Raw genomic sequence first — 15,919 nt, 5'->3', positions numbered from 1 at the left:
AACTCACAGGATTGTGGGTGAAGGGGTATTTGTTGAGTGTATCAAAGTTAGAAAGTGTACAGTCACAAGAAAAAAAAAAATCCTAATGTTCAAGATGTTGCAGATTACAGAAAGTATTTCCTGGAATAAGGAATCAGCTTTGCAATCCCAAGCGATGGAAAATACAGCGTGACATTATCTTAGCACCAAAATGGAGCCCTTGGGACCGTACTTATCCACGTGCAATAAAGCTGGTTTTAATGGAGTTCAGTCGCAGCATGTTCTTCTCTTTTGGCACTTGAATTTGGAAATGAGAGGAACACTCTGAGTTCATCATTTTCCAGATGCACTGCACCAGGAAAGCAGAAAGTATCTGAAGTGCCCTGATTGTACGGAGCGTCTGAAACACGGACACAGCACAGCAGCTCTGCCAAATTCCATTCTGTGCCCTGACAAGACCAAGGCAGGCTTTAAGGTGACTGAATGCTGATGATGGCAGCCCAGCATTGCCTGGTTTGCCTTCAGAGGGCTGAGACAGGGACACCACACAACTGGGACTGCAAAAGGCCGAAGGTCAAAGCCAAGGAATGGCGACTTTCCAGGTTAAGGCAAATTAGCTGTTTGCCCAGAGTAAAATAAAGGAGTTTAGGTGTCCCACTTACAAACTGTGTACATCTCAGCAAGTATCCAAATACCTCTGGCAGTGTGAGTCAGGCCATCTCAGCTAGGACATGTACCTACTGGATACTTCACTAAGGACAGGGCGTGCTTGGATTTTGGTGTTTCCTGAGGACACACAGCATTTTTAGGCAGTTTCTGCACCCTGCAGGACCAAACTATCAAGGATTATGGAATATAGGTAACACAAAAGAGCTGGAGACCCTGAAATCCCTCTCAGAGCTGAGGGGACTTCATGCCTCTGAGAGGTAGGAAAAGCCAGGGCTTGGTCATCCTGGTACTGAGTTAAAAAATGAGAGTCTGGAGGGGAGCTGTGTTTGTGAACTGAAAAAGGAAGAGAAGCCCTGAAACCAAAGACCACTTTTCTTGAAGAGCATCCATGACAGCAGGAGGAAGGCAGGACAACCAGCCAGGGAATCATGGACATTCCTTAAGTTATTGATTTCATTCAATTCAGAGATGGATGCTTTGGGCCTGCAAAGTGGGAATTGGCTGATAATCTCAAGGCAAAGGTTGTGAAAGGAGCAGGGACCTGCCCATGGACCTGTTCAGCCTGATGAGCGCAAGCTCCAAAGAAGCCAGTGCAGATGACGATGGGCAGGCACCACACACTCTTCAGCCCCCTCTTTTTGTTCCAAAAATGCCTATCTTTGGTCCTATGCCCAAAGAGAGTCCAGTAACACCTGCAAAGCCTTCTGTGTCAGTGTGCTGAAGGTCAGCATCCAACAGCAAGGGCTGCTCCCCAGCCCTTGGCAATGGCCTTGGATAACCATGAGTTCAGCACTTCACAGCAGTGGCCTTTTGCAGCTGATAACACAATAAACTTCAGGCCTAGGTGCCAAATTCAGGACAGGGAGGCGAGAAGATGTGGCTTCACCACTGTCATTCGTGTATCTGTGAAGCAGCAGCAGCTCTGAATTTAACTTACAATCAATCAGGTCTGGACCAAAAACACCCCCAAACTTACAGTGGTTTATACTTCTACTTTGCAAAGTAAAGTGGCATTTTACCCTAGCAAGATAGGATTTCCATCATCTCCTTTGAAATACATTACTCCAAAGCTTTACTGATGTTCCAGAATTTAAATGAAGTCCAGGCAAGAGTGATTAGTTCCTTCTGATCTCTGCTCAATCTGAGCACATTGTCCAGTTAAACCACACACCAACCATTCTCCACTTGTGTAAGAAACGGCCAAAGAAGTTCAGCTCCAGCTTTTCTGGAAAGCAATCAATGCAACAGACAACAGTACCCCAATCCCATATCTCTTTCCAACCTGCAGACTAAAAATAAACAGTAAAGCATTTACCACCCAAGGTAATTTTAGCATAAAGATTTAGCTTATCAACTTCTCTGAAAGGACAGAGAGTGATAAATGAGGCAACACTGATGAACAGTAAAGTGAAAGACAAATGGTGAGGAGAGAGAAACCTGTGGAAATAAAAGAGCCAGCTCAAGGTAAAATTAGAACTTTTTTGTTGTTGTTTAATAGTTCGAGTTTTCAATATGATTAAACTTCCCTGAACAATCAGTAAAGATTCCCATGTTCTTGGCTCTATGCTTCACCCATTCCCTGCTTGGCCAGGACTAGAGCTGGCTGCTCTCAGAGTCTGTGTGTGTCTGCTCCCCGATTGTGCCTCCACGAGGAATTAGCTGCCATAGGAATATCTACAGTTACAAGGCTGATGGAGACAAAAAATGACATTTTTGCAGTGTGTCCCAGAAGGCATTAAATGTCTCTGACAAATCCCAGAGGCCAGAAACTCCAAGACCATCAGAGCAGCAAAAGAAGCTGGATGTGACGAGTAAAGGATTGGTGCTGGAACGCTGTTCAGCAAACAGCCTTTCTGCTTCCCTTCCTTGGAATGTCCTCATGCGCCAGTTCTCCTGACAGAATCCTCCCAGGAGCTGTCTCCTGCTGACAGCTGTAACACCAGGACTGCGCTGAAGCAAGGAGGAGATGGGAGAAGCAGCCTCCCTGATTTTCTCAGCTGTGCTCTCACTTTGCTGGGTGCAATCCTTCTGTCTTTCAGAGGTGAAACAAGGAGCAACATTTTTAGGGGACCCTGAGAGGGATCCAAAGTAGTTCCCAAACAGTTGCAGTGACCCATTTCACTGCTACTGTCAGTAGGAAATCCAGTCTAAAACCCAGGTTTTTTTAATATCTGCCCCGCTACAGAACCATGTTCCTGGACTTCTGAAGAACAAAACCCCACCATTTGATGCAGAGGCAACTAATACTCCCTTGAACGGATTAAAACTTGAACAAGATCTTCAGTACGAAACAACAGCTGAGAACAGATCCAGTCCTGTCCATCTCCCATGTAAGAACATTTCTGATGAATGTCTCAGCATCTGGTCCAGCCTGCAGCAGTTGCACCCATCCCATTCCTCAGTGGCAAATCAGGAAACTCACTGAAAGACCAGCTAGGAATTCCCAAGTGATGCATAGCAAACAGAGTCAATGCTTCTTGCCTAACACACTCGCTGGGCAAGATTTAGATCTATTCCAGAGTATTTATTTCTCAAGGTTGCCTCTCTTCTCCAAAGAATTTAAGAAGGAAACCAAAGAAGGAGAACGCAGCAGGTGCAGCCTGGTGTTGGTCAGTAGGTTCTTCTGAGCACAGGGGTAAGCAGGAGTCCCTGATCCCAGTCTGCTGTCACCATATGGCTAAAAGTCAGGTTGAAAGCCTTCATGTTCCTGTACAAGAATGCAGCATTGTACAGATCCCATCACAGAGATACTCAGCTGATTGTGCAGAGCCAGCGTGGCTCAGGATGTGCTGCTGCCCCACCAGGTCCTGTGTCACCCCTGTCAGTTCACTGCAACTTTGATACCAGAGAGACCATGGGTTGAGTCCCCTTTCAAAACTGACTCAGGAATTACCAGCGTAGCCTGGTGTAACACTTTTTCCTTTTGTAAAACAAGAGAGGTGGAAGAAAAGAAAAAAAAAAAAGCCCATTGATCACCAAGATCAAATTTGCAGTTAAACCCCAGGTAATGCTACAAATGATCACTTACATTTCAATATGAAAGAAGAGTGTCAGAGTTATCTAAAAGAAATATTCATGTCCAGAAATTGTCCTAGACAAAGCATCACCATCTGGGAACGTCTGACCCTTCTCCTAGGGAATGTGTCTGCCACTGGTAGGTTTGGTTTGGTGACAAACCACCTGATCCGTGCTGGCCTTGCACCACTGGGCAATGGGTTGGAGAGGCTCAGGAGAAGAGATGCCAGCAGTCCTTCCATGTGCTTTACAAGTACAGAAAAATTAGTTCCATTTGTTGCTAGTTTTCTTTTGTGTTTTTCTTCGCCGCTATGGGTTAATTCCCAGTGCTTCCAATTCCACTTGCTCTCAGAAAAGAAAAAGGATATGGGGGAAGAAAATCTCTTGAACAAGCTGAGATGTTAAAAAAAGACAGGGAACAAGGAGGAGGACAGGAAGGAACAGAGAACTGCAGTCAGTTGGCATACTGTGCATAGAAAGCAACTTTTACTCGCTCGATCTGGTGGCACAGTTTGATGGCTGGACCCAGCTTCAGCTCCATGCACTCCTGCACTGTGGGCAGCGTCAACAACAGGAGGGCCTGGCCATCGATGTCCTGGGGAAAGAAACACAGGGAAAATGGATTTGTCTGTGGACCCTGGAGGGCAGAATGTGTAAGTGAGTTTGGAGGAACAAGAAGGGAAGTTTGCCCTAGAAATTCAGTCCCTTTGTCCTCGGCTTTTTTGTCCCGCTCTGACGCTGCCCATCTCCCTTCCCTGAGATATATGTTTTTTCAGAAGTTGTCTTGGGTCTCTTCATAGGTTCTCACCTTAACCCCCAGTCTGGGAAAAGCCTCACAGCTGTTGAAATGAGGGATCACCTAAAGAACCTCTGCAGAGTCCACAGACATCTGGTCAGTCCCATTTCATGCCTGAGGAACTGAAACAAGGGGCAGGCTGCATGGAGGAGGAGGGAGCTGAATGGAGAAACTGATGCTGGTCCCACTGCCAAGTCAGACCCTTTCCCCACCTCCTCTGGCCCACAATTTGCTCAGCACAGGTTTGTGTCTGCCTTGCTCCATGCCCTGTCCCCAGGTCCACCCAGGACCTGCCCTGTTCCCCTGCTGAATGACCAAGAAAGAGGAGCCCCGACTGCCCAGAGCCCTTGCAATCTCTAATGCCCCACAGTCCCAGAATAGTGTAAGCTGGAAAGGACCTCTGCAGGTCATCTCCTTCCCTCAGGCATAACTCCATGAACCAGTACCCCAGATGAGCAATTTTACTGGGGACTACTGTTGGCTTTATGATCCTCTTCTTAATAAAGAGATTGAGTTCTCTTAATTCTTTAATGGACTGAAATGATGATCAGGCCACAAAACTGCTTTTTACCCCTTAGGGAAGATCAGAGCCTGTGCACAGCAACTCACAGCCAACATAAACTCCTCAGGACAGCCCTGATTAGGCAGCACTGAACACAAGGAGGATTTAGACACTTGAAGTGCTGCTTTGATCAGGACTGTCTGCAGCTCAGGTTCATCCTCCACTGAAGGCTGATGGCATGGCCCATTGCACCAGAGCTTCACAAGGAAAAGCTCCAGCCATCTGTGTTTGATTCAAGTCCCTATAAAACTCTCTGGCAAAGGAGAGACAGGGTTGGCCTCCACGCCCTGGCGTTGTTCCAGGCTGGTTAACAAATGGCTGGAGCTCGCTGTGACACAGCAACTGCAGCATCCTGCTCTGGAGAGTTGCACTCGCTCCAAACTCACCCTCCACCTTCTCCCAGCCACAGCAGCTGGAGTTATCCATGGTGAAGAATCAGTAATAGTTCAATGAGCAGTTGGCCACACCACTGACTAATTAACCACACTTACTTCTTCCTAACTATGGCTCGTTAGTGCTGCCCTTTACCCTCAGCAGTGGCTGCTACTCATTAGCCAAGGAATGGCTTTTTCCATAAAAGTTTTACATGCTCACACTGGCTTGAGATGAAGAACATTGGCTTCTGCTCCTGCAAACCTATCTCCTTAACGAGGAGAAGATTGGCATCTCCTAAATTTAGGTCATCCAAGGCCTGACTGGCAGATCTTCAGAGGAACATAGCTAGGAATGGGGTACCTACACACTAGAGGCATCTAGGTGTTAATGGCAAAATTCAGACAGCCAGCTTTGGCTTCAAGCAGCACTCTTCTACTTCCCAGGCCAGTATTTTAGAACAGGATGCAAGCCATGTGGCCAGGAGAAAGCCTGGTATGTGCCAGGCAGCCATTACCTGTTTTTACACTGAGGTTCCTACCTATGGGACACCGGTATGGCACCACGGACCTTGGCATGAAACGACCAAACCTGCTTTCCCCAAGGGTTTTTCACAAGGCTATTAGAGTTTCTGGACTCTCTGAGGATCTGGCAAGGCTCTGACTCAAATTCCTAAGGGTTTACATGCCTTGCCAAAACTGGTGTTATAACTTGGCCTGATGGATCTGAAGTCTGGTCATGATCTCTTTACCAAAGCCCCAGGCCCAGCCAGCAAGGTGGGATGTGCTGTTACACGAACAGGCACCACAGACACAAAGGGACAAGTGACAAAAGGACTCCTACCTGCTCCTGAAATATTTTGGCAAGGGGTGCACAGTCAGTGAGTTTAATAAACCTCACGACATCAGTCACAGTCCACTCCAGTGGGTTACTGTCCAGGACAAGCTTCTCTTCCTCTTCTTGCTTAATTTCCTGCAAATAGAAATTAAAAAAAAAAAATAAAAAAAAAAAAAAAAAGGAGGAAAGTTTTCATAAAGCAAACTACATTCTGTGGAGAACCAGGGCAGGGATACCCCCCTCAGGCCAGGGAGGTTTGGCCCTGAAGGTGAATTTAGGAGGAATTCTGCTATGAAACGGGACACACTCACTTCCTTGGCTTGTGTGCCCTTCTCTGCCTCGCTGTAGGCGTGGGGCTGGGGTCTCCGGCTCCGGCGGGCTCTCTCCGTGGGAGGAGGCCTGTCCTGCTCGGTGCTGCTCCGCAGGGTGACCGCTCGCCGGGGCCTGGTGGAGGGCACCTCGGCTGAGGATGTGTCCGTCTGGTCATCCCGCAGCTCCGAGCTCGTTTCCTCGCTCCCTGTCTCATCCTCCATCGCGTCCGGCTCGTCGTCCTCGCTCTCCTGCACAGAGAAACAGCATCCAGGAGATGGATACAGCAGCAAATCCAAAGGCACGGGGTCAAACTGCATTCCCATGGTCATGCTGGTCCGGGGTAACATTTATTTTAACTGAATTACCTCGTTTTCATTACAGCGCTAAGTGAATTAGCCCTCGATTTAGGTTTGTTACAAAACATAGAAGAAAAAAAGTACGTGGCAGAAAATCCTTTTTCTCCTCCTAGCTAAAGGTCAACAGCAATAACTCATCCAGCATGAAATGTTCCTCTCTTGGGCTGGTATCTCAAAACCTGTGGCGCTGCAGATGCACAGGAGGAGAAATGGAAAATACTACGAGGATAAAATGAAATTCAGGTTGATTGAAATGAAGTAAGACCAGAAACAGGCTTGACTTTAAACCTTCACATTGCTTCAAATTGGTTTGGGTGTCATTGGTCCTGAAAAAAGGGAAATTTTGGTGCCTTTTGTAAATATCTACATGTTCAAGATAGCACTCTTCTAGTGACAATTCTGCAAAACTCAGGACAGAGGATTTCACCCAGATTTCCCTGCTTCCAGCCCAACACTGAACTGCTGGAGGTGAAGCCCAAAGGTCCATTTAAAGTATTACACCAGATTCCTGTTACTTCTGTCACACAGAGCTTGCAAGCACACACCAGCTGATGGAAACCGTGCATTTTGAACCTTATATACACGAGTTGCCCAAACAGCTTTGACAGCTTAGCTCTGATCCAAGTGTGAGCAGGCACCCAAAGCTGTATGCTCAGGTATTGAGTGAAAGAGCAATTTAGACAAAGATAGCTGTACTGGCTGAAAGGTTGAAAAACTTTGCTAATGGTTGATTTAGGCTTAACATAAGTTTAAGTTCCTTTGAAGCAGGTATAATCTAAGGAAATGAAGCAGAACTACACCTGAATGAGGACCAAGCCGTGAAGATGAAGGCAATCAATGGAAAGCTGAATAAAATACCCTACTCTAGTTGAAGTAGAGGGAATTTAAGTAAACCAGTTTTATTTCACATTGCACAAAGCAGCAATCACTGGCACTCAGCTGAGGAAGGGAAACCACACATGAACCTTGTTATTGCTACCATGGGAAAAGCCCCCAGAAACAGCCCACACAGAACTAAGTCTATTCCAGGTTTAATTTGGAGATGAATCTTTGCTGATGCTCAGACCCTGTCGCATCACACAGCAGAGTGGAAAGACTGAGCCCTCAAATTCTGTATCTGGGACACAAACCATTTGCTTGTATGCTAAGGCTTGATGTCGTGAGCCAAAAAATATGACAAATAGTTAACGAAAAAAATAAAATTCCTTCAAACCACAATGGCTCATGAGCTATCATTATTTATTATAATACTTAGAGCTCTTAGACATGGATCACAGAGTTCCTTCACTCTGCTAAATGCTGTACAAAGCATCTAACAGGCTCATCTGCCTGCTTTCAAGGAAGGAAATAAAACAAAGATATATCAGGCAGCACGTCAACCAATGAGCATTGGGAAGGTGGGAGCAAAAAATCTGCTTGCTACTTCTGAAATGGACCAGGTAAAAATCCCCAAAGTGCCCCAATAAAACCAGTCTGACCTTAGAAGAACAGAGGAGCAAGGAAGGGTTCAAAACAGAAGCTAGAAATGTTCAGGTGTGCTGAGAAGCCCCCCAAAAGGAAAATGCAGAATGGGGGACAAAAAGAAGCCCCAAAGGGTTTTTGCTGATTTATCCCAGCAACACAAACCTCTGCAGAGGCTGCAGCATTCAAATCCACAGCTGAAGACCTCCTTTTCTTCTGCACAAAGATGGATTTCCGCCTCTTTCTGCGTCTGGCTGGCTTGACATGGCCACTTTTCGTGTTGTTATTTTCCCCAATTGGTGGCTTAATGATTTTTTTCCTCTTCCCATAGTAATAAGCTGGAGAAATGAAGCACAATGCCCATTAAAAACTTTAACCACCAAAAGAAGGAACCTTGCCTTGCTTCCTTGTTACAGGTTCAGGAATGTATTCTAGGTACAATTTAAACTTTAAAATACATTGATTTGTAAAAAAAATGTCCAGCATAAACACAAGATGCCATGTTGGACTAGCATAGGGTGTTACAGCTGTTATGTACCCAGATTTATTGATGATGAACGAAGACTTCAGAATTTAACAGTATGTGTTTAGGCAGAGCTGAGCAGTGATTTGGAGGGACACAGGCCAACAAGTTCCAGATTTGATCCCATGCAGTTCTGTGTGAGGTAACAGTCTCAGACACCCTTCCACTTGCTAATGTTTTCAGCAGAGAGGGGAGAGGGCCAGCTATCCTCAATCACGAACAAAGGAATGGGTTTTTATTGCTTTCAACTATTTTGCGGCCCAAGTTGAAATTAAGGATGTGAGTGTCCCCTTTCAGACTCTTAGATGCTTGTGTTAAATGCCTTCTGACATGTTTTGGGGATGAAAGACACTCTGCCCTTGACCATGTAGGGTATCCCAGGACAACTAAAGTGGCACTTGGCACCCATGCCAAAGTTCGTAACTAAACTGAGCCTTTCAACATATCAATGGAGTTTAGAGGAAAAAATTAATCCAGTCACATAAACCCATCAACTTGGAGATGGGACAACCTCAGCTGGAGCTCCCCCAGCTGCACTCCTCCAGCTCCCCATTTGCTACCAGTGGGAGCCAGGACTCCAGCTCAGGTGTAGACTTCTACAGAGACCCATCCTCAGTGATCTCAGTATCCCCCTAAGCCTACCCCTTCTTCTACTGTGGCACCAAACACAAGAGAATTGCTTTAAATCAATCATACTGCTTTCTACAACCTTTGTGGAAGAAGGACAGCACTCTTCCACTCTCCTGACCTGTTTAAGAGCCAACAGTATCAGCAACATTGATAACAACAAGTGCTGAACACATGCCTGACAACAGCCTTCCTGAAAAGGCAGGATCATGTCTAAATATTAAACACTGAGTAGGGAGTCAGTGTTCCCAAATCTTCCAGCATCTCAGCACTGTGGTACTGGCCTGTGCTGGTGTGTATGCCAGAAATCTTTACCAAGAGGATTCATCTCACCTAATGAAGCCCTCTCAGATGTAGCAAGTTTAAATCTCAGCTTCCCACTACAGGTTCCTTTTATGTGATCCTTGTGTTAACTTTAGATAAGAAAGAAAGTCAAGACTTTAAAAAAATTATGACTTTCAAAGAGATATATTAGGATGGAGTGAGATGGGGCAGTTTTCTGGTACAGGATTCTAAGGGAACCTGTGGTGGCCTCAGGATTAAATAATTGCTCTTAGATGAGATGAATCCTAGTCAGTATTAACATATCACACAACTCCTTTTCTTCACCACACACCATCTCCCACTTCTCTGGCTCCCAGCCAGCACCAAGAGGGATTTTTCCAATACTCACTGTACTTGGTTTTGGTGTGGATGGAGCAGTTCTCAGGGCAGACTTCGGCCACCAGCACAGGGCTGAAGAGGTTGGGGCAGCACTCGAGCTTTGCGCAGACCCTCCTGCAGAAATCTGCCACCTGGTCCGACGTCCGCACGATCTTCACGGTCGCCCTGTACGTCTTCCCTCTGTACCTAGGGAGTAGTACAAGACCCCATGTCACCAATTCAGCAAAATCCTGTGGTGCTACAGACCAGACTCTTCCTCTGCCAGGGAGAGATCCTCCCTAGGGACTTTTGGGAGAGGGTCTCTTTTGGGAATGCAGGCAGAACACGTCTACTTTTTTCAGTGGCTGCATTTCAGATGGACTCGAGGAAGGAAAGGGTGAAATAAATTGAAGGTGTGGACATGATTTGGGAAGGGATCCATGTGCACACTGGATATATCTGTAGATAGGGCAAGAGAAGGAAAAAAACCTCAGCAGCCGTGGTGAAGATACTACACAGGAAAGCAAGCCCTTATTATGAACTGATGGAAAGCTTTTGGGAGAGGGATGCAGTCTCTCTTCATATACTGACCCATGATCGTATGTTTATACACCTTGAAGAGCTTTCTGGTCACCATCCTGTGTTTGTGCTGAACTCTGTAAGCCCCCAGTGCACTTTTGGTCTTCTCCATTGCCATCTTTCCTGCTCCCACATCACATTCCAGCTCCAACAATCCCCAAGACTCATGGTGCCAGCCGTGGCTACCAGGACACATAATCATTGTGAAGAAATATCTGAGTGAAACAACAGTCTCTGCCACCCCAGGACCAGATGATTTCCCCAGTCACAGACGTGGGCACTACAAAACCTGAGGAACCCATCAGGAGCCGCTGGAGTTATTTAACAGGACTGCAGCAACAGGCCCTAAAAACTGATTCCTACAGGGAGTGCTTGGAGCAGAAACCTGAAATGAAAGGTTTGTCTCAAATTTGCTATGCTACCAAAACATTTATTTTGGTGTTTTATACTAAGTGTTTCTGAGCGATAAATGGCTGAGAAAGATACAGTTACATCCCTGTTGTACTACAATGTAGATGTGAACCCTGGAAAACCAATTATCCCTGTAATTTATTAAACAGCAGCAGCAAGCTGTTGTAAACAGCGAGATAAGGTTTTTAAAACATCTCTTACGCATCCTGAGGAATTCAACACAAGAGACAACCACGTGTGCAGCCGGTGCTGTAGCATTATAAATGTGCTCAGAGGAGGGAAAAGTAACACACACGAAAGAAAAGAGGGAACAACAGTGGAAGAAAGGTTACTGGATGGGAGGCAAGGAAAGACAAAGATACAGTCACCAGGAAAAATGAGACAAAGCATTTATCACTGTATTAAGATCTGCAGTTTCCTAGCAGCTGCTGATAGATATGGGAGAGGAAGAGGAGGAGGTGGTGAAATAAAAATGTGACCAGAGAGTTAAAACATTCAGACAGCTCTTTCCAAAACAAAGGGGTGTGGGAAAAGGGTTTGAAACTGTGGCACATAAAGTGTTATGAAGGGGAAAACCAAATGAAACTTGGGTCTGAGAACAGCCCAGTCCAACCATCCTCAGGCGGCAATCCAAACTATCACCTCAACATAAAACCTAAACGAGCATTCCTGCAAGGTGCTGACTCTGATACCCCATTTGGTGCCAAGACAACCCTGGATTCATTCACCTGAATGCATGAATGACTTAATGAGCCAACTTTTCACACACCCTTAAAGACCTGGACAGATGATGTAAAAGGGAGAAGTGTTCCTTTCAGGAACAGAGCACTGTTACGATCCCAGCTTCCCTACGAAACAGCTGCAGAGGCAGGCTGGCTGAGGAGGGTTTGGCAACACCTAATACCAAAAAGACCAAATGCCACAGGCATTTAAATGTACCTACTTATAAAAGTTTTACATTTATTTTCAATGTGTTTGAAAAGACTCCTGCACTTATTACTTCTCCAAGAGCCATTAAGTTTAACAACAGCCCAGATCGTTGGGTCAGTGAGTGGCAGCCTGCAGGATTTCACTGTGCTGCTTTCACCTGGACCCAAATAACTCTGCTTGGACTAAACCAGCACTTCCAGACAAGCACTGGCCTCACGGGTCTCCACACTGGAAAAATCATGGCACAGGGAGCACCTGTACCTACACCTCATGTGCCTACACCTTATTTTATGTCTGGATGCATCTGAATTTAACTCACATTTATTTGTCCTTGTTCTGACTTTCACCACTAGGATGAAAAGACTGCATCTGGTTTTGTTTCCCTGCAAAAGCACTCTAATCAAATTGCCTCTTGATCTTCTTTCTTATAAGCTAAGAAGGCTGCCTGATGGGTATTATTCAAGGATGGCTGACTTTCTCTAACTGTGTGCTTCCTATTGTGTTTGGCTGCCCAGGAAGGACCCATTGTACTACAGTGCCTGCTGAAAGGAAAAGATGAAACTAGGAAAATGAACAACTGACTGATTTCATAGTCTGCTTTGAATGCAACACACATTTTAATTAACAGAGAGGATGGCAAAATGGAGATCTCCATGACTGCATCAATCAGTCTCAATAACCCAAGGTGTTAGTACTGGCCACAGCAATATAATTTTCATAATTTTGGTCTTGGCAGCACCTCTTTCAACCAGGTTCTACTAATATTTTCCACATTCCTCACACACTAAAGATTTTTAATGCAGGCACCACCAAATGTAATCTGAGCTGTTTCTAGGACAGCCATGTGGAAGGAACTCCTTTGTCAGAAAACCTTTTCCATTAGCATCTCTCAAAAAGTTACCAACTACTGATACTCCTATTTATGTTTTTATACCAGGGCTCCTGTCTTCTCACTTGTAAGCAGCAAGTATCTGCATGCACAGCATGGCAGCACTGCAGACTTGGAAAATTGCTGTGTCAAGGAGTTTTCTTAGAAATTGCTGCTCTTTAAAAAAAAATATTTTTCAGCTAAAACCAAAGGAACCTTTCTTTCCTCTTTCCCGTTCTCTGCCCTCAGATCCCAAACTCAGAGAAAACCTTAAGGCTGTAACTATTTTCATGAAAAATACACTTGCTGATCCATGAGCAGAAGTATTACATGAACAGCACTTTGCAATAGAGTTCTTCTGCTGAAGCTTCCTAAAATAGATGAGAGGTTCATAAGAACATACTGTCTTCTAGGAGCTCCAGTTAGGGACTGCTGTGTGATGACACAGAAAGCCTCATGCTGAAGGCACTTCAAACAGCAAGAACATTGAGAACCTCATTTTCAAAAGGCTCATTCTAAGGCATTCTGAAAATTCTTGAGACTAATTTGAACAACTCAGTAGATAAAAGCCTCAATTTCCTTTTGGGGGACCAAAAACTCCTTTCTGCTCTTTTGCAGTAAGTTTGTTCCGTCTTACTACCTTAAAGTCTGCCAAACATTAGGACTTAACTTCCTTCAAAGCTATTTTATCATCCAGAGGCACTTTGTACTCTTGAAGACAGGACTCAGAAAGGGCACTGGAATGCTCTGGTTTTAAGGCCTTGTCTCATTAAGTCTCCTCCCGATTACAGAAATACATGGTTTAAGTCATTCCACTGGTCCTGGTTTGAAAAGCTTTGTTAAAAATGAACATAAATTAATTTCCACTGTTTTTAACTCAACCCCAAACCAGTTGCCTCATCACATCAGGCACAACTCGGCCTTTGGTTCTTGTCAGTCCCTAAAGGTCGTCCCACATGTTCTCAGAAACGGCTTCCAAGAGGATTTGGCTAATAACCTTTCCAGGAAAGTTAAGCTGACAGCCTGTAGTTACTTGGATCCTCCTTCTTGCCCTTCTCCTGAGGACAGGTGTGATGATTGCCTTTTTCTAGACATCAGGGAACTTCCCTCATCCTCATCAACTTCCCCACATGGCAGAGAGTGGCCTTGCAATGACATTGGCCAGTTCTCCCAGGCAGAGTTGGCTGCATCCCAAATGCTTCCAGGCACTTGTGCACACCCAGTTTGCTTCCAGTGTCTTTGGATTCTTTTCCATTTACTGTGGGTAACACTTCACTCCCCCAAACAGGATCAGGGTCCTGGGAGGCCTGAGAGCAACCTTCACTAGCAAAGGCTGAGGCAAAGAAGATTTCAAACACCTCAGCCTCACCTATCACAAGTGAAAGGCAGTCTTCTAAAGCAACTGCAATGAAAAGGCTTTCTTTGAAATGCAGCCTCATAAATAAGCGATGATGTCTGGCATAGGGGTAAATATTCCTAGAGTTCAGCTGCTGGATTTGAGCAGCTCTCAGAATTTCATTTAATGAAGGAGTCCAGGAGTACTCATCTTTATTATTTTGATCAACTGGGCTTCATACAAGACCCAGGAGATAACTCTCTGCACACACTGCTTTTGTTTATGTCCAAAGTCCTGCAAAAATGGGTAAGTCCAAACAGCCCCACTATCAGCCCTTCGAAATGAAAACCCTTGAAAAGCAGAAAGTCCCTTAAGCATTTTATGTAGAATTGGGAAGGCAAATCGAGATGTAGGCACTGAACTTAAGAACATCAAAACTGTAAGGGTTGAATGCTGACAGCTTCAACTGGCCCTGATGGGAACTCAAGAGGATCAAGCCAGCCTGACATTTCTAACTCATCATCACCAATAAATCAGGTTTGACTCTTCTCACACAGAGCCAGCAGCGCTGATAGGAAACGGCTGCCATCACACAGAGCAAACACATCTCTCTGGACAACCCAAATTGTTTTATCTTCTTTGCAAGGTGAGCGTAATTGATTCCACAGTGGTCACTCATGACAGCAGAGTGAACTAAATGCAGGCTGTCCCAGCACTGAGATAATGCATGTCTGGCAGTGCAAAACCTGGCATTTGGGACAGTGGGAAAAGCAGCCTTCTCTTCACCAATTCCTTTGCTCTAGCCTTCTGCAGGGACTGTAAACAAACAACACCACCAAGATCCAAGGGGGTGCCAGTCCACATCAGAAGGAAGGTGGTGATACGATGTGTCCCATCACAGCTGGCTCTGGAGCGGTCATCCTTAGCAACTGGCACCATCCAGAGCCCCCATGGAGCTGGAAGTCGCTCATTACAGGTCTCTGTTGCTCATTGCAGGTCTCTGTTGCTCATTGCAGGTCTCTGTTTGAGATTTTGCAGCACTGTCACACCTGATGGAAGGTGTCACATGCTGTTTGCACGTTCCACAGTATCTGGTTTCATGACCATGTTTTCTTTTCTGCTCCTGCAGAACCAAAACTTCTTGATGAAGCAATTCAAGAAAACTCAGGAAGGAAAAAAGAAGGAAGTTCTAAGGCAGCCAGACAGTCTTGGGGCAGGGCAACCCTCTGCCATCCACTCTTAAAAGTACTCAAACTACCCACAGGCAAGCTGCACAAGCACTGCTCTGTGAAGAGACCAGCCCCAGAAGCCAGAGAGTTTCAAGAACAAGGTGGTGTCCAGCCCCACAGGCTTTGTCTCCTCAGGAGCCAGAGGGCAATGCCACTCTGGAGGAGAATCCTTTGCTGTTCTCAGGAGACACTTCAAAACTTGCTGTCCCAGCTCTGAGCCTGTGATGATCCATTCTGTGGCTTAATAAAGTTGAAAGACGCTGCCTGACTCCCTGGAGAGCTGAGGTTGGTGCCTGCTGGGGCAGCTGGCACACAGGAACATGTACAGGGGCCATGACTGGGGGGCCAACATAAAATACGATCATGGATGGTGAGTTAAACATTTCTCAGGCTGTCTCCCATTAGAAATATGAAT

The 15,919-nt window shown here is 45.6% G+C and overlaps 1 protein-coding gene across 3 annotated transcripts in view; it reads right to left on the bottom strand.

Moving 5' to 3' along the window:
• Window positions 1–266: 266 nt before the first annotated feature.
• The window catches only part of SFMBT2 (Scm-like with four mbt domains 2), a 103,884-nt gene continuing 88,231 nt past the window's right edge, over window positions 267–15,919 (bottom strand). For all 3 annotated transcript variants that reach the window (XM_017740393.1, XM_008638391.2, XM_017740392.1), the window contains exons 17-21: window positions 10,183–10,358; window positions 8,525–8,697; window positions 6,542–6,790; window positions 6,237–6,365; window positions 267–4,258 (exon numbers count right to left, since the gene is read on the bottom strand). In XM_017740393.1, coding sequence (XP_017595882.1) covers window positions 4,118–4,258; window positions 6,237–6,365; window positions 6,542–6,790; window positions 8,525–8,697; window positions 10,183–10,358 — 868 coding nt within the window. In that variant the 3' untranslated portion in view covers window positions 267–4,117. The remainder of the gene's footprint in view (window positions 4,259–6,236; window positions 6,366–6,541; window positions 6,791–8,524; window positions 8,698–10,182; window positions 10,359–15,919) is intronic.

The sequence above is a fragment of the Corvus brachyrhynchos genome, unplaced genomic scaffold, assembly GCF_000691975.1.
Source record: "Corvus brachyrhynchos isolate BGI_N302 unplaced genomic scaffold, ASM69197v1 scaffold307, whole genome shotgun sequence".
Taxonomy (NCBI): Eukaryota; Metazoa; Chordata; class Aves; order Passeriformes; family Corvidae; genus Corvus; species Corvus brachyrhynchos.
Note: the sequence above shows the minus strand (reverse complement) of the source record. Positions and strands in the feature narration are given on the sequence as shown.